The 18,790-nt window shown below is 42.8% G+C and overlaps 1 protein-coding gene across 3 annotated transcripts in view; it reads right to left on the bottom strand.

Moving 5' to 3' along the window:
- Positions 1 to 1,139: 1,139 nt before the first annotated feature.
- The window catches only part of galnt13 (polypeptide N-acetylgalactosaminyltransferase 13), a 439,485-nt gene continuing 421,834 nt past the window's right edge, over positions 1,140 to 18,790 (bottom strand). For all 3 annotated transcript variants that reach the window (XM_080198243.1, XM_080198244.1, XM_080198245.1), the window contains one exon: positions 1,140 to 2,717. In XM_080198243.1, the coding sequence (XP_080054369.1) occupies positions 2,577 to 2,717 (141 nt within the window). In that variant the 3' untranslated portion in view covers positions 1,140 to 2,576. The remainder of the gene's footprint in view (positions 2,718 to 18,790) is intronic.

Here is an 18,790-nt window from a genome sequence, read left to right as displayed (position 1 = left end):
CCACTTCTCTTGTTCAGCCTTGATGCAGTGTTTGCTAATGGAACTCCATATGAATAAAGTTATACGAGATCCCCAAGAAGGAGAAAGCAACATCCATGGACCTCAAAGGAATGGAAGAGATGATGCTCACCAGGTACACTCTTTTATATGCAGTCTATATACGGAATGGTCCAAATTCCCGCTGGCAGGAAACTTAATTTGGAGAGGGATCTTAATTTCAGTGAGGCGGCCTTTTAATGAACATGCATGGGGAAGCTAATGCATGCAAATGGGGTTCTGACATTGTTCGCTAAGAATCTCCACTTGAAAGTCAGGAGGACAAAATTCACACAGTTTATCTTGCTATTGGGAAACAGATACTTTGCCTTCCGCTATGTTAAGTGTCCCCACCTGCCATGATTTCTGCTGCTGGCGGGAGTGTTCAATTCCATCCTTTGGGTGCAATCTTATTGGCCGCTCACATCCGCTGCTGCTGCGAGGATGGAGAATTTGGCGCTCAAACTGTCATTCAATGTAGCAGGACCAGAAAAGTTCACCCTACGTAACTTGTGGAACAACAGAGTGAAACGCTCAATCATTGAACGTGTTCAGGACAAAACACGATACATTTCTGGAGGCAAATGACATCAGGGGATATGTAGATAGTGCAGCAAAGTGGCACGGAGGTAGATGATCAGCCATGATCCAACTGAATGGTTGAGCAGACTTGACAGGCTGAATGGTTACTCCTGTTCCTACATACTAACTTTTTCTTTCTTAAGCAAAAGGGCATTGCTGTTGGGTTATAATAAATAGAATTTTTCACTCCATGGGTAAGAAAATGCACACACATACAAGTATATTGTTTTCGGGCACAGAGCAATCAGCCAACCTCTCCATGTAGAACCTCAAACTAATGTGCCAAACTGTTGAAAAAATTAAACCAAATCATTCCAATTCTTTTATGATCTAATTCTTTATTTTGTCTTGGATTTGTCCTCCAGAGACAGGTTTATTTTTCTGTTTATAGTGCCTAAGCTGAAAAGTAGCTGTGTTCCTTCATTTCACTGCAGCATGAAAGAAAGAATAAATAATAAAACTTTTGAGCATTTACTCTTGAATTTCATTGCAAGAATTCAACACGCACAAGCTGTCTGGTTCAGAAAACGACGATTATTAAAACACAATTAAATTGTGCTGGAATTGTTCATAAAATTTAATTTCTACAAAAAATGTACAAATGGCTCAATTTACAGCAAAAAGTACAATTACATCACCTGCAGGCTTTTGTTACGCAGAGTACATCTGATATGAGCACTGGCCAAGCTTTTCAGTTTAGCTGCTATAGCATCAATTGATATTACACGTGCTGTATAGATTGAAATGGTTTCATCTGACCACCTCCTGAGGAAGCCAACCTTTTTAAGAAACCTGCTTCAACCAGTTTCAAAACATATACGAGACATGTTACATCGTAAACATTCAAAACTCAGACTTGATGAGACATCAAAGTAAAATATGCAAAGCAAGATTTTAGCCTATCACCTAGCATTGTTGGCCAATGCTAATGGTATGGCTTAAAAATACCAAAGCTTTCTTTGATATCAATTATACAACACCGCAGATTTAGATGTCCTAAAATCCTTCTGTTCATCTGAAAATGTAATCTTAAAATCAGAAATGTGGCTTTGTTAATACCTACACTGCCAATCTACGAACAGGAATCTTGCTTAAAAATATAAAACTGTCAGCAATACATTCTGATATATACTATGTTCGAATAATCTATGTTGTGATGTCTGAATTAAGCAGTGACTGATATGCAAATAGAATTTCAATGCAAGTTAATTACATTCTATACAATTTGTTTATCGAGTATCTGACATGCTCTTGAATTATGTAGGATACATAATCGTTAATCACATTTCCAAAAGTATCAATAATTTATTCCCTGTAGCCACAAAAGACTCTGTAGTAACATTATATCAGGTATGTTAGCTTTATAGATGAAAAGCAACAGTGGCTCCTTCAGTTTCTGGTATCATACCATTTAAAACCTACCCTAAGGTAGTAATCAGCATTCAGATTAACAGAGAAGGGCTAATCCAAACATTTAGAACAGGAATTAGACTTTTATCTCGTTCTCCTAAAATATTGTTATCTTATTTGAACGATTTTTTTAAGGCATCTATCCACATATCAATTTCGAGTGATTCTGTGCTGATATTATTGGGTAGTCTGGTTTTCAGTGCTGCTACTTTCAAAACCACGAGAGCACTTATCAGCTGATACATTTCAAGTTTTTATAGTATTAACAATTGCACTCACCGTGCTATTTATAGTTTTTAATGTGCTTTCTAACAAAATCAATGCAAATTAAAAGTTGGGCATGTGCAGACATGCCATGTTGTTGAGATAACAACGATCCCTAATGCATTTCTAATCAATCAGTCAAAAGCTCCCAAGATTTGTTTTAGTCCACTCAGGATCACAGAAGGCCAACAATACTTTGTAGGTTTTATGTTAAAAGAAATACAAAGTGAAGATTAGCACTAGGAATGCTGAAGAAATTCATTCAAATATTTGTTTTCCCTGCTTCAGGCACTCAGGGTCATGTTGCGGAGCACCCACTGCTGTGATCGGTTTCCACTGCAGTCCTTCATAGTCGGAACCATTTTATCTTCCTCTGATGGCTCATCCAGGCACTGATTACTGTTTACATGTCGCAGTGCTAATCTCTGGTGGATGGAGGGGTAGAGAAAATAATGGGTTGAGTAACATATTTAAAGACCATATTTATGCTATAACAACAACATATATTTATGTATTGCCTGTAGCAAAATGTCTCAAGGTGCTTCACAGGAATGATTATGAAACTGAATTACACACGGTTATAAAAGCTTGGTATAAGAGGTAATACTTAACCAACATTCCAAGGGAGGAAAGTAGAGTGGAGAGGCACAAAGCTTTAGAAAATCAATTCTAGAGCTTCGGGCATGAAGGCATGGTCACCACTGTGGTGTGATTAAAAGTGGGGGAACACAGAAATCTCAGCGAGCTGAAGGGGATTGCAGAGGTTTTTAGGGGTGAGGCCACAGAGGAATTTGAAAACATGGGCAGCAATTTTTAAAATCAAGGGGCCAAGATGGCAAAGAACTACAAAAGGTCATGAATGTAGCCCAACCATCATACAAACCAGTCTCTCATCCATTGACTCTGTCTGCACTTCCCATTGCCTCAGCAAAGCAGCCAGCATAATTAAGGGCCCCACGCAGCCCAGACATTCTCTCTCACCTTATTCCGTTGGGAAAAAGATACAAAAGTCTGAGGTGCCATACAATCGACTCAAGAACAGCTTCTTCCCTGCTGCTGTCAGGCTTTTGAATGGACTTACCCTACATTAAACTGATCTTTCCCTACACCCTAGCAATGACTATGTTCTGTACTCTCGCATTTCTTTCCCTATGAACAGTATGTTACTTTTCACTGTATGTTAATACATGTGACAATAATAAATCAAATTAAAATAGTCAGAGCAGGAGCTAATGTAAATCAGTGAACAGGTAGCAGTGCTATGAATAAGCTCAAGTTTACAATGCCAAGGAATCCACAAACACCCTCTAACAAATAATTATGGATTCATTTAATAGCAGACAAAATCAGAGTTTCATCTCCTACATAGTTCAAAAGGCAGTGAAGTCTCTCCACATTATTCTTAGAGCATTTTATTTTACTATTATGAAAGAGGTAGGGTAGCGCAATGATGCAGCAGTTAGCACTGCTGCCTTACGGTGCCAGGGGCCCGGATTCGATTCTGGCTTGGAGTCGTTCTGTGTGGAGTTTGTACACTCTCCCCGTGGCTGTGAGAGTTTTCATTGGGTGGTCTGGTTTTCTTTCACAGTCCAAAGACAGTTAGTGGATTGGCTATGCCAAATTACCCCTGAGTGCGAGTGTGGCTGTGACTGATGTGGTGTAGTGACTCTCACGCTATAATTTCCTGACGACAGACCCGGAATAATTAGCTACAGAAACAGATGAAAGTCTGCACCGCCAGGGTGCGGAAAGGTTGAGAGAGAGAGATACATAGATATTAATAATTCTTTAAACAGATTTCAGGTTTGAAAATGCAATTATATTGCTTTCCCTACTTTTCGGTAAAGAGATCTTGGGCAGGATTCTCTGGGTTCATCCATGGTGGGACCTGTTGCAAGCAAGGTGGAAAATTTGGCATTCCTGCCAAACCTCCATTCACTCTTAGCGGGACTGGAAAATCCCAGTTGTGAAAGACGATGGAAGATTTTGGCCCTTGTTTCTTCTCCCCCCCTGCTGTGATTCCTAAATCTGTAGCAGAACCACTGGGAAAAATAGAGTGCAAAAAGACAATTGAAATGGCCTCTTTCTGCTGACAAAGTGTGCACAAAGAGGCCTCATTATAATAAAAAACTTCCTCTTTCACCAAAAGAACAAATAAAGAAACACATGGAGGCATCCTAGGTTAAAGTATTGGCACCTCCTGTATTGTGTCAATGTTTGGGTCTAAGATCTAAGAGGTGTTTATGTCACTCGACCCATGCCTGGGTGTGATGCCTCCTGGACGGATCGTAGATTTGTTCAATCAGTGACGAAAATCCACCTAGCACTGTGACATCGCAAGGCCAAAGGTCTAAGAGGAAAATCAATGTCTCAACCCTAAAGCAGCTCAATCGAAGAGGGGAATTCCAAATGCAGCTCACTACAAACCTGGAAAAGCGTCACACATTAAACTCCACTTCAGAGCAGTGGGATCAAATAAAATCAGTTGTATTAGCCTCCTGTGCCCAGACAATTGGGCCCAAGTATCGCTGTCACCATGAATGGCGTGATAAAAATCATGCTGAAACATGTGACCGACAAGAATAAAAACAAGCAGTGTCCACTGACTGGCAGAACAAGCCAAGGTTGCAAGAAGGCAGCATTCCAACAACTCAATGCTGACACTCATAAATCTGGAAGATAAAGGTTGTGTGGTCGGAAGAGAAAGTCCAAGAGACCCAACCACATGCTGACCATCATGACATACAAAGCTTTCTTGATGCCACTAAGGCCATCTATAGACCAAACTAAAGGTTAAAAAATCCCCTTCTACTCACAGGTTGGTGTTTCTCTTCTAAAGGTTAACAATACCATGTTAGTGACAAGGAACATTTTTACAAATCCTCAACTATGAATCCACAGTGGCAGCTGATGTTCTCCAGGCTATCCCCGCCATCACCATGTGATAGAGTTCATGGGTGAACCACTACTAATGGGAAAGTTGCAACAAGCAAATAAATCGATCAGAAATAATAATGCCTGTGACCCTAATCTTATGCCAGCTGAGGCCTTGAAAGGTGAGTGATTTTTGCTCACATCAAGCCTCCCTGTTCTTACCCTACAGATTTGAGAGGGAAAAGAAATCACCCCCGCACCAAACTTCAAGAACGTGACAATTGTAACTAGCTTCAAGAAGGGAGGCTGACTATTTGTGGAAACCATCAAGATATCTCCCTCACTGCCTTAGCAGACAAAATTCTAAAACACATTCCCCTGAGTTATCTACTTTCTATCGCTGAAAAAATTATAGTAAGAAGTTTCACAACACCAAGTTAAAGTCCAACAGGTTTATTTGTTGCACAAGCCACAAGTTTTCAGTTCCTTCATCAGGTGAGTGGGAGTTCTGTTCTCAAACAGGGCATATAAAGCCAGCAGGGAGAGCAGCAGGTCCGCGATCAGTGGGGGGACGGCAGCAGGTCTGCAATTGGCAGGGCAAAGGCAGCAGGTCCATGATTGACAGCAGGTGGAGGGTGACAGCTCCATGATTGGTGAGGGAAGGGGTGTTCCACGATTTGTCTGGGTGACAGTGGAGGAGCAGGGGATTGGAGGGGCATGGGGGTCAGCAGGGGCTGCATCTTGGGCCACGGGGCCCCACAATTGCAGAGGGGAGGAGCTGCTTCAGATAGCCTGCAGTAGCAGCAGCCTGACAGCTCCCTCTCATCTGTCAGATCTCAGAGTCCTACACGTGCACAGTACCTCCCTCTGCAGTCTTTCGGACGTGTTAAACTCCTGTCCACTGGTTTCTGCAGCACGAATCTGACGCACTCAAACTTTTGCAAGCAAAGTGTGTATGGGGACTATAAACAGGTTTTAAGTCGGACCTGAAACTCTCCCAGTTTCAAGTCCACCCAGTATTTAGAATAAATGACTGCAATTGTCTGGAGTGGCAGATCTGAAAAAGTTGTTTTTAGCGTCAGGACTAGGGCTTTGTGATTGTTCCCACATGATTTACAATCCACCTGACTGGCTATTCATCTCATTAAAGATCAACTTCCCTCTGGTGTAAGTATTAAATACTGCCTAGATGGAAAATACTTTCACCTCAGTCACCTCCATGCCAAAACTAAACTGACTATCATACTGATCTACAATTTGTGGATGATTGTAGGGTTGTTGCCCACTCTGCACCAAATTTGCAAATCACCCTCAATTTCTTCAACTCTACATATAAGAAACTCAGCCTGCCTAAGAACATTACCAACCTAGAACTCAGCCGATCAGCTAAGTATTCCACCACCCATCAATATTGAAGGAGAGACTCTGGAATATGTTGAGCACTTTACATACTTTGGCAGCCAACTCTCTCAAAAGGCCACTGAAGAGAAATTCAGCTTTGGATCAACTGAGCCAATTAAGGCTTCTATAAATCATAGCAGCAAATGCTTGACAACAAAGCAGGCAAACAAAAGCCTGGCATGCAAAGCAGTTGTTGCCACCACACTCCTGTGCTGCAATGAGACCTGGATAGTACATCAGTGACACACAAGAGCACTAGGGAAATCCCATGAACAAAGCCTTCAATGGGAGCACCAAAGAAATACTTGTGTCTGTCTTGAAGCCAGCTCCCAAGCGCTCAGACAAAACTCCTATAAAATCAACAATAGACTGGACATTGTCTCCATGGCTGAAAAATCTCCCTTGTCAGGTACTGTTTTCTCAATTCTCAAATGGTCTATGAGGACAAAGAAAACTTTTCTAAAATACTGAAGCTTTCCTTGAAGCACTATAGCAGCGTTGACATTAATGACTGGGAGGAGCTTTTACCAATTGTTCAGAATGGCAACAACTTGTCCATCAAGTTGCATCACACTTAAAGGCATAGCAACTAAATGATGAGGCAGAGCGGTGGCAGAGAAGCAAGAAAAGGAAGAAAGCTCTGCACTCAGATTCCTCCACCTCATGGGATATCCTGCCCCATGTGCTCAAAGGTCCAGGGTCAAGAATCAGCCATTTCAGTCCCATGAAAACAGGTAGCAAAAACTGAGTAGAAAACATTGTCAATTTGAGAGACAGCCAACACTGACAGTGACAGAGTCTATGCTACTTATAGGTCATTCCATACTACTATGGTGAAAAGTTTTCTGCACCCAGTGACGTAGACAACAATAATTCAATGCATTGGCCAGAATCATATCACCATTCACACCAACCAGATTTTCCCATCCCGCTGCAATGATGGAGATTTGGCTGGCAGTCAAATTGGCCAATTTTGCTGCAGCAGGGGCATGGGGTGAGTAACTGATAAGGTTGCGCCCACTAATCTCCAGGTTCAAAATTTTTTTCCTACCATCTTGTAAAGAAATCTTTCCTTCCATTTCATATTTTGAAAAAACATATTAATTTGATTATTGTAACCAGAACTGTATCTCTGCATATTACAGCAATTGTTGGCAGTCAAATGAGTTTACACTGTAATTCAATATATTGGCAGCACTTCCTTAAATTTAAAGCATGGAATCACAATTACTTTGAATTTTACCAAAAATACTAATAAAGTCTTATGTATACTAACTAATAATTTCAAAACATCTTTATTTATTGCTTAAATTTTCAAGACGTGACTGACTGCCACAACGCTGCAGCCTCTGTTATTTGTAGGAAATACGAGAAAATGTTCAGATTAGTTTTCTTGTTCCAAAACGCTTAAGTATTTTTCATGACCCACAACAAAACATTTTTTTTTTCCTTTTGGGTTTGTGTGCTGAGTTTTAAATGGATAAAATGGTCAAATTTAATGTTTCTCCTCAGTTCTAAGAAAAATGACTAGTTCCTTTGGAAATACATTATTGTTGACAAGAAGCATTTCCGTTAATTGTACTATGGAACAAATTTTGTATCATTGGAAATGTTTGAGAAAAAACAATTAAATATTCCATAGCTTTGTATGTATCTTTTCATACAGCAAAAGAAATGACACACAAGGGATAACATCCACGACTGATGCAGAGCTTCATCCACCTGAAGCGCGTGTTGGGTAGTTAGACATAATTCCATTTTTTCTATCCAATAATTTTATAGGATGAAAATTGTGGGGATCATACTTGTAACGTATTCATCCATCCTCCCAGGAAACCAGTCTTCTCACCAAAAATATGCATTGTAAAATTAGCCCCAGGGTGGATTAGGATGAGATTTGTCACATTCAAAAACAGTACTAGTAGCATATGGGTGCCATTGTGGCACAATGGTCAGCACTGCTGCCTCACAGCGCCAGGGACCCGGGTTCAATTCCCCGCTTGGGTCACTGTCTGTGTGGAGTTTGCACTTTCTCCCCATGTCTGCACGTGTTTCCTCCCACAGTCTAAAAGACGTGCTGCTTAGGTGCACTGACCCGAACAAGTGCTGGAGTGTGGCAACTAGGAGAGTTTCACAATAACTTCATTGCAGTGCTAATGCAAGCCTTACTTGTAACAAATAAATAAACTTTTTTTTACTATGATTAGCACTGCTGCCTCACAGTCAATTCTGGCCTCGGGTCATTCTCTGTGTGCAGTTTGCACATTCTCCTCATGTCAGTTTCCTCCCACAGTCCAAAAATGTGTGGATTAGGTGGATTGGCCATGCTAAATTGTTCATTAGTGCCAGGGGTAAATACATGGGTTACAGGGATGTAGGATTGTTGTCGGTACAGACTCGATGGATCAAATGGCCTCCTTCTGCACTGTAGCGATTCTATGATATTCAATCTAACCTCCACATTTATACAATATCTTTCATAACATTTGGGCATCCCAAAGCATTAAACAGCCTGTAAAGTATATCCAATACTTATTGGAAAGTAGCAGCCAATTCGCACACATATAAGAGATTAAGTTAATATTCTCTTATAATTTCCCTCCTTACCTGAACAATAGTGGGTTATATTCAATTTAAATAATTAAGGCTGTCTGACATGATAGTTTCTCACACTGCTGCATTAACTCATAATATATACAATAATGTAATTCTGTATTCCCATGCAAGTGAGAAAGAAATCGTCCTAAAGTCACTACTGAGAAGGAATGGCATTCCTTCCTTGATATAGATTTATCTTTTTTTCTGTTTCTTATGTATTATTAAAAACATTAAAAATATTGAGTGAGCTTCTAATGCTGCCAATTGGTCAATGATAACCACTCAGTACTAAGGAATGATCAGATTTTGGAAATAAGATTTATTTTTACTGTCATATTAAGTTCTACATTCACTCCACCATTAATCCTATATCTCAGATGTTTTCTACTTTTCTCATTTTGAGGGCTCCATCTTGGCCCTGCTCCATTTTCCTACTCTGCTGTTCCAAAATAGCCTCAGCAATTTAGCTGTCATATCACTGTCCCAAGCCTCCTTCTGGATCAGGCAACTACTAGCCTTTAGTCCGAAAATTTCTCTTGTCCAACACTGGGACCATGTATACAACTGCAAGGTATCCTAGTGAAAAAAAACATCATTGTTTTAATTGTGGGTTGCCATGACATTACTCTGTCAAAGAAAATGGGTTCAACAACTTAGGAAGCTGCTCATAACAATGTCAGTGTACAGTCAAGCATCAGAATATAATGTTGAATTTCAATGAAGTTGTTGCAGGATTGTTACATCACTGAGTGCACAGAACAAAGAAAACATATAAAAGTTAAAATTCCATTGTAACTAAAAGGTAACATTCAGATTTTTTTTCAAAGTACATTTTACATTGAATACAACTAATACACTGTGCACAGGAGCTTTTTGCTGTGAATTATAAGCTTCATTGAGTGTAGGTTTCCTAGGATTATCATTTATGGTACGAAGTAGAATGAGTTATTCAAAATTACTTACGGCACAGGTAAGAAAGTAAGTTGTCATGAAGAGGTAAAATGTCCACAAAGGGATATAGATAAGCAAATGTGGCAGATGGACTATAACATGAGAAAATGTGAACTTGCCCACTTGGTCAGGAAAAGTAGTATACTATTTAAATGGAGAGATCGCAGAACTCCGTGGTACAGAGCGATCTGAATGTCATGATAGAGGAATCACAAAGAAGTTAATAAGCAATTAGGAAAGTAAATGGAATGTTGGTGTTTATTGTGAAGGAATGGCATTTAAAAGTACGGAAATATTACTGCAGTCATACAGTATTTTAGTGAGACCATATCAGGAATACCGTAAACAGTTTTGGTCTCCTTATTTGAAAAACGTTATAATCGCGTTAGAAGTAGTGCAGAGAAATTATTGTCGACTAATTCCTGGAAGGAAAGACTTATGAAGAAAGAAGTGGACCTATATCCTTTGGGTCTTATTTTATCAGGGGTGCATAGTGAGCCCGGAAGCAAGTGTGAAAGGCACGTGATCAGTCTCAGGACATGATTTCATGCCGGCTGCCTGTGTGAAAGCCAATTGGGAAAGACTCAGCACTGCCAAGGAGGGTGGACATGGAGTAAAGGGAGCTTGCGAGCTGGCATTTGTGGTACAGCCTGTGCAGAGCTGCAGGCCTGTTAAAAAAAAAAAATAAAACTGCGAGGGAAAAACTAGGCAACTAGTGTCAAACTCAAACCATAGTCCCCAGACACCTTCTTTAACTTTATTTCATCCCGGACACTTCATTCCAACCTGGATCAAGGTTACAGCTAAAACGTAACTTCTGACTGGCCAATCGGCCAACCAACAACCCTAAAATCAGATGGCCAACATAAAACTGCATTCAATTAGCCCCTTAACAGGCTAAATTTCCTGCTTGATTGGTGGTCGGTGTGCTTCTGACTCAGACATGCATCAGTCAACAGAAATACTGTGCAAGTGAGAGATGACATAGAGAGACACAACTGACAGGGCAGGATTTTTTGGCTCCCTCTGTGGCGTGTTTTCCAATAGTTGAGGCGGCTCAACATTGTCTGCCGCTGGGATCTTCCAGTCCCGCCAATGACTACAGCATTTTGTGTGGCTCGCCCATCTTGCTGCCGGGGGGGGGGTCACCTTTGGTGGGACTGTTAGATCCTGCCAGGGAATAGGGTTGGAAAATCCCTCCCAATGTCATTTCACAAATTTCTGGTTGCCCTTCAGAGCAAAGTAACATTCAGATCTTGGCGTTTAGAAGGGTGAGAGATGCTATTAGTGAAACATATCAGATCCTGAGGAGATTTGACAGGGTGGGTACTGAGGGGATGTTTCTATTTCTGGGGGAGATTAGAATTAGAAAACACAGTTAAAAAATAAGAAATCTCTCTTTTAAGACAGATGAGGAGAAACTTTTCCTCTCAGAGGTCAATAGTCTGTGGAATTCTCTGCCCTAGAAAACCTTTAGAGTTGAATTCATTCAAGGCTGAGTTAGATAGATTTTTGATAATGACAAGGGAGTCAAAGTTTATAGGGGATGGACAGGAGTGTGGTACAGACAGGGAAAGGAAACTGAGACCACAGTCAGATCATAACCTGATCAATCAGAATCAAGGATATGATGATAGTGTGAGAAGTTGGAAATGATGTCATAGTTCAGCCACAGCCCAAAATTTAGTTTAGGTGACAGGTTGACGGTATGGTGGCACAGTGGTTAGCACTGCTGCACCACAGCACCAGGGATCCAGGTTCAATTCCTAGCCTGGGCCACTGTCTGTGTGGAGTCTGCACTTTCTCCCTCTGTCTCCGTGGATTTCTCCCACGTTCCAAAAGACTCAATGGTTAGGTGCATTGGCCATGCTAAATTCTCTCAGTGTACCTGGACAGACACAGGAATGTGATGACTAGGGGATTTTAACTGTAACTTCATTGCAAGTTAATGTAAGCCTATTTGTGACTCTAATAAATAAAATTAAACTTATGAATGCTGCTCACCAGTGGGAAAATCAGTTGGAAAGCCCTGTCACCCCATCCTGAGGGGTACCCTCAAGTACAATCAGGAGCTTAGCTGGGTAATGTTAGGCCTCCAATAGAAATCAGGCTTCAATAATCCCACCTCTGAGAACTGCTGGCCAGTCAGAGGCTGGCAGCTCTACATTACAGACAACACCACTGTGAACGGTCACTGCTCTTGTAGTCCAGCGAGGTTTTCACAAGGAATCATCGCTGGGTCCTTGGGGACTAATAAGCTAGCTGGGTTAGTGGGAGGTTGCTGATGAGGAGAGGATTGCTGGGTGGCTTTCAGGAGGCATAGAAAAGTTGTGCAAATTCAGGAAAATTCCCAAATCATTATTGACAAGGCAGCAAAATGAAAGGTATCCATATTGATACTCATCTAATTCCCAATAGACTCAGCATTAATGGCCCTTCAGCGATATAACAATGAGATTAATTAGCCAGTTGGTGACCTCACCATGACAGACCATTCCTGCCACTGATTAAATGGGGGTCAGTTTTCCCACTGGTGGGAAAGAGACATGTGCTTCCCTTGAGATGATGTGGGTCTGCTCACCATTTAGACCATGCAACCTCTTATTAAATGGTGGAGCAAATGTGAAGGGCTGAATGGCCTACGCTTGCTCCAATTTCTTATATTTAAATGTTTAAAAAAGGGAACACATCATTAATTCAGAACGTTTCTGGTCTACAATGCAACGTTAAATATCCAGCAATCCAGAAGTCTTAATCCTCTTACTGAAAAACAATTATGTTTATGTTGTTTTCTTTCTTCTCTGGCCACTTTTACAGACCTATTTAAACCACAGGATGGAGGAGGCAGCCAGCGTTTGGGACATGTTAACAGGTCACTGGACAGTGACAAGTCAGACTGTCTCATCATAGAACTCCAGTGTAACATTTGAAGTAAACAATTCCTCTACATACAGCCAATATATTAAAATACAGACAGCATAAATTATATTGGGACACATAGGCCCACCTAGTGTGTTTTATGCTGTAAAATCCAAGCTTGCTTGTCAATACTTAGAAGCTAACAGTCAAAAACATCTGGAAGAGTTATTGAACTGGGAATGCAAATTTAGTCCTAATATAAATATATCCTCCAAGAGGAAAATTCAGCTTCTCAATGCCATTAAAAATAATGACTGCCTTCAAAGTCGATAAACATTTATATATCAAAAACAAAGAAAGCAATTTCTGCTTTTCTTTCCTGCTCCATTACCTGAGGGCATGTAATTCTGATTACAGAACTTGCTCAGTTTTGGGATTGAATTTGAATTGCCAGCATTTCTATTGAAAGAAAATCGGTGAACAGAGTCACAGAGCTTCCTTAATAATTTTAGCTGAGTAGATGCTTTTATTCTCTATTAACGTGTTAGAATCTAAGGGATTGATTTTACCAAAAAAATTCCAAGTGCTGAACGAGCGTGGAATCCCTTCTTTCAATGAGGGCGCAAATGAAATCTTATGGCACTTTGTGCAAAAAATGATACACAATCTGAATCCTGCCAGTAGGGTAACAGGACAGAGGGATCTCACCTTCCCCCCAAAAATCGCTCAACATCCCCCCCCCGCCCCCCCGCCCCCCCCCGCCCCCCGCCCCCCCCCCCGCCCCCGCCCCCCCCCCCGCCCCCCCGCCCCCGCCCCCCCCCCCCGCCCCCCCCCCCCCCCCCACCCCCCGACCATCTTGCCCTCAGCACAGTTGAGTGCCCACCCCACCCCTACTGGCAAAGTCGATCGCTGCCCTGGCCAATCGCCAGTTGCAGTGTGCACAGCTCCTGCCCACATTCTCCACCAACTGATCCCCGATTGCAGAAGATGTAGCTCCCCCCACAATCCCCCGGATGATCTCCAGTTGCAGAGAATGCAGCTCCCTCTGCCCCCATCATGCCCCTCCCCTTCCAATAGGCCCTGCCTTCCTCAGGCCCTGTCCCCTTGGCACTGTCTGGTGCCAGGTTGGCAGTGCCAGGGTGCCTGGTGGATAGAACCATGCTAGCATTGCTAGGGTGTGAGGCTGGCAATGCAAAGGTGGCACTGCCCTGCCATCCCCAACCTCCCTGGGAGCCTCAATGGCCTCAAGTCGTACCAACGAGGCCACCATGACAAGTCCCCTTTTATGGGGACAATACATGATTCTTTATTGATTGCGTCCCAGGCTCACTAAATTTTATGGAAATGAGGATTTTAATATTTAAATCAGCCTTGCATTTGGGGCCAGTAAGATCATAACAGACGAGAAACCAGACGCGAACCTGATTTTTTTGCTTCTTATGCGATCTTACCAGCTCACCCTGCCCATCGACCAGTGTGATGAGCCATGACTCCACCCCTAAGTGTTAAATATTTTCCATGACCATTTTATTTGTCCCAAATTATTTTCTCCCTCCATTTCCATTTGCTTTAGTCCTTCATTTTCACAAGAGAAATGCCAGTCACTATTAGAAATAGGAATAAAACATTTGGAAAAATACAACTGACGAATCACAAATCTGGACCTCAGAAGCCACAGCAATGGGTCAGGGGAGCTTCTGCAGGTAGAGTTTCCAGATTTGGTGCCCTGGAGGGTGTTTTTCTTCCAGCTGTAGCCTCCCAGGAGGCCCTGCCCCTCAGGCCCCTGCTTCCTTCACTACCTGATGGCCAGTGGACAGTGCCAGGGTGCCTGGTGGGCACTCCCATCTTGCCCTGATCTCCCCACGGGGAGGGGGGCCTCAACAGCCTCCAGTTCTACCAGCGAGGGCATCACATCTGGTCCTCATTCCTAGGACCAACTGAGATTCTCGATGGAGAGAACCTCTCGATGAGGCCAAGTGAGCCCAGATGATAACTTCCTGGGTTCATTAATTCAATGCAAAATACATTTCAATTTAATTTAAATAATTTATTAAACTTCATGCCAGATATGGATGCAAGGCTGACCTCGCTGGATATCCGGTGCCAGCTAAGATTGCGAGAGGCAAGAAATCAGATTTGAATCTGATTTCTCAGCTCTCTTGCAATCTTAGCAGCTCGCCCCACCCATCAGCAGGTGGGGCGCAATGGTAAGATCACCCCCCATTATATCAAATTTAGATGTGCATTACCACCACACAGTTTTATCTCTCGTTCTCTCTCATCACCATCCCTCTAGACTGCCTCTGTACTATCTGCCTGCATGTCTGACATCCAATTCTGCATTTGCTACAATTTTGGGAAGACTGGTGCCATTGTCTTTGATCCCCAATACAAATTCAGTCAAATTGCCACTGATTATATGTCCTATAATCTAAGATTGAATTACTCTGGTCACTATCCATACGGCCCCTTTGTCTCTAAGCTGAGCTTCCTAACTCATACTATTTCCTGTTCATTCCTATGCTTTCTGAACAAGTCTTGTCCTTGGAGCTGCATTTTACAGTCCCTTGAAGGTTGGGGTTGGGGATTTTATAAAATAAAGTACATGGCCTCCCCACTGCCTTCCCACCCACCTGGGTACTATTTCACGGTGAGTGGATTGAGGCCCTTCGTGGTCAATGAATGGCCATTTAAGGATCCCATTCTGTCTCTGCTGCTAATTTGCCTGTAGCAGGGGAAGGTGGAGGCCATGTGGGTAGCCAGACAGCTTTCACTGCAAGAGCTGCTCTTGAGCAAAAAGAGGGAGGACATCTTTTTCAGGGGTCTCCTGTGCTTATCAAAGGCACGCTACCCAAAGATGATACCATCCTTTAGACCTTCCAACTGGCCTCTCAAACTCAGCCTCCCACCCCTCACTAGAGTCTGCCCACCAGGCCCATCCAAAACCCGAGATTTACCTTGAAGTCCGGGCTCCATCATTTCCTCTTCTCGGGAACTGCCTGTAGTCCCAGCCATTGCCACTCTTTGAACGTGGCACTCCAGGAGCTAGACCAACAGCAGCTGTATCTCTTAGGTGGGACTTCCTCCAAGAGAAGGGCAGAAGTCTCACCCTGAACAATTAAGGCTGCTTCAAGCATAACATAGTTATAAGGACAGCAGTCTTTTGGGTGGGTCAGTGGATGGCCTTTTAGGAAGGGGCTGGCCTTTATAGCAAGGGGGGTAGAGTATAAAAGCAGGGAGGTCTTGCTGCGACTGTACAGGGCACTGGTGAGGCCGCAGGTGGAGTACTGTGTGCAGTTTTGGTCGCCGCACTTGCGCAAGGATATTTTGGCCTTGGAGGGAGTGCAGAGGAGGTTCACTAGGCTGATGCCAGAGTTGAGGGGGTTGGACTATGAAGAGAGACTAAATAGACTGGGTCTGTACTCGTTGGAGTTTAGAAGGATGAGGGGGGATCTTATAGAGACGTATAAGATAATGAAAGGGATGGATAGGGTAGAGGTAGAGAGATTCTTCCCACTCAGAAAGGACAGTAGGACTAGAGGGCACAGCCTCAAGATAAGGGGGGGGGGGGCAGTTTAGAACGGAGTTGAGGAGGAACTTCTTCACTCAAAGGGCGGTGAATCTCTGGAATTCTCTGCCCGTTGATGTGGTGGAGGCTACCTCGCTAAATATATTTAAGTCATGGGTAGATAGGTTTTTGGTAGGCAAGGGAATTAAGGGTTATAGGGAGAAAGCGAGAAAGTGGAACTGAGCCACTTCAGATCAGCAATGATCTTATTGAATGGCAGTGCAGGCTCAAAGGGCTAGATGGCCTACTCCTGCTCCTACTTCTTATGTTTTTATGATTCCAATAGTGGGCAGAGCGGGCAAATTCACCCCTATGTGTCAAGTTCTCTTTTAGTCTTGTTCCTCCTGATCGCTACAATCTTTTTCAGTCCTGCTACTTCCTGAAAACGTGGCCCACCTCCAACTTTAACCTTTCCCAAATCCCACACTCCCTTCCTCGTCCTATTAGTGACTATGTCTTAAGTTGCTAAGTCTCAAGTTCCAGACCTTTCAAGTTTTCCTGAACCTCTCCGCCTCTCCACTGTTTACTGTTTCACCCTTTCTTCACCAAGCTTTTAGTCACCAGTACTAATATTGAGGCATTTTCTTAAAGAATGCCTACTGTGCAGGAGGAGGCCATTCGGCCCGTTGAGCCTGCACTGGCAACAATCCCACCCAGGCCCCATCCCCTTAAACCCACATATTTACCCTTCTAATCCCCCTGACAATAAGGTGCAATTTTGCATGACCAATCCACCTAACCTGCACATCTTTGGAGTGTGGGAGGAAACCGGACCACCCAGAGGAAATCCATGCAGACATGGGGAGGACGTGCAAACTCCACACAGACAGTAACCCAAGCTGGGAATATTGCAGGTGGTTTCACATTGTGTCCCTATTTTGTTTCCTGTCTTTTTACATGAATTCTCCAATTAACATATGCAGAGACCCATTTACTCCCAACACTTCAACTCCTCTATTCTAACGTTGCCAATGCCTTGAGATTCCTATTCTACAGTATCATATATTTGTAATTTTTATAATCTGTTTGTAATTTTTATAAATGATCTGGATGAGGGTATAGTTGGGTGGATCAGTAAATTTGCTGATGACACCAAAGTCGGAGGAGTGGTAGATAGTGAAGAGGGGTGTCATAGTTTACAGAGAGACTTGGACAAGTTGCAGAGCTGGGCCGAGAGGTGGCGGATGGAGTTTAATGTGGAAAAATGTGAGGTAATTCACTTTGGCAGGAATAACAGATGTGTAGAGTATAGGGCTAACAGTAGGACTCTGAATAGTGTTGATGAACAGAGGGATCTAGGTGTATGTGTACATAGATCCCTGAAAGTTGGGAATCCAGTAGATAAAGTTGTTAGGAAGGCATACGGTGTCTTGGCGTTTATTGGTAGGGGGATTGAATTTAGGAGCCGCAACGTCATGTTGCAACTGTACAAAACTCTGGTGCATCCGCACTTGGAGTATTGTGTGCAGTTCTGGTCCCCACATTATAGGAAGGATGTGGAGGCATTGGAGATGGTGCAGAGGAGGTTTACCAGGATGGTATGGAGGGAAGGTCCTATGAGGAGAGACTGAGGGATTTGAGGTTGTTTTCGTTAGAAAGAAGGCGGCTAAGAGGGGACCTTATTGAAACATACAAGATGATTAGAGGTTTAGATAGGGTGGACAGTGATAGCCTTTTTCCTCGGATGGAGAAAGCTAGCACGAGGGGGCATAGCTTTAAATTAAGGGGTGGTAGTTATAGGACGGATGTCAGAGGTAGGTTCTTTACCCAGAGGGTGGTGAGGGATTGGAATGCCCTGCCTGCTGCAGTTGTAGATGCGCCTAGTTTGGGGGCGTTTAAGAGATCCGTGGATAGGTTTATGGATGGAAAGGGATTGGTTTAGGTTAGAGGGTCATTGCTTTTTTAATTGGTCGGCACAACATCGTGGGCCGAAGGGCCTGTTCTGCGCTGTAATGTTCTATGTTTATATCTGGCCATTTCCATGGAGACTGCTCTGCCTTTTGACAAGTCCAGTGTCTACTCTTCAAACAATTCAGGTGCCTGAATTCACTTTGTCTTTCTATCTTTGTTTACAGCAAATCTACTTTGGTGCATGTCCTGAAATATTTGAGTAACAGCCCCAAAAATACCATGTATATTTCTGGTGCATTGATATTCTGCCAATGCCTGCAGGATCCTCAAGGCAAGTTATTATTTCCTTGAGAGAGGAAATGTTTATTTGCACATTGCATTTGTTTTTTGTTCTCA

This window comes from Carcharhinus amblyrhynchos, chromosome 11, assembly GCF_965287045.1.
Source record: "Carcharhinus amblyrhynchos chromosome 11, sCarAmb.v2.hapA, whole genome shotgun sequence".
Classification (NCBI taxonomy): Eukaryota; Metazoa; Chordata; class Chondrichthyes; order Carcharhiniformes; family Carcharhinidae; genus Carcharhinus; species Carcharhinus amblyrhynchos.
The sequence above is the reverse complement of the archived record's forward strand: the minus strand, read 5'-3'. Positions and strand labels throughout refer to the sequence as shown.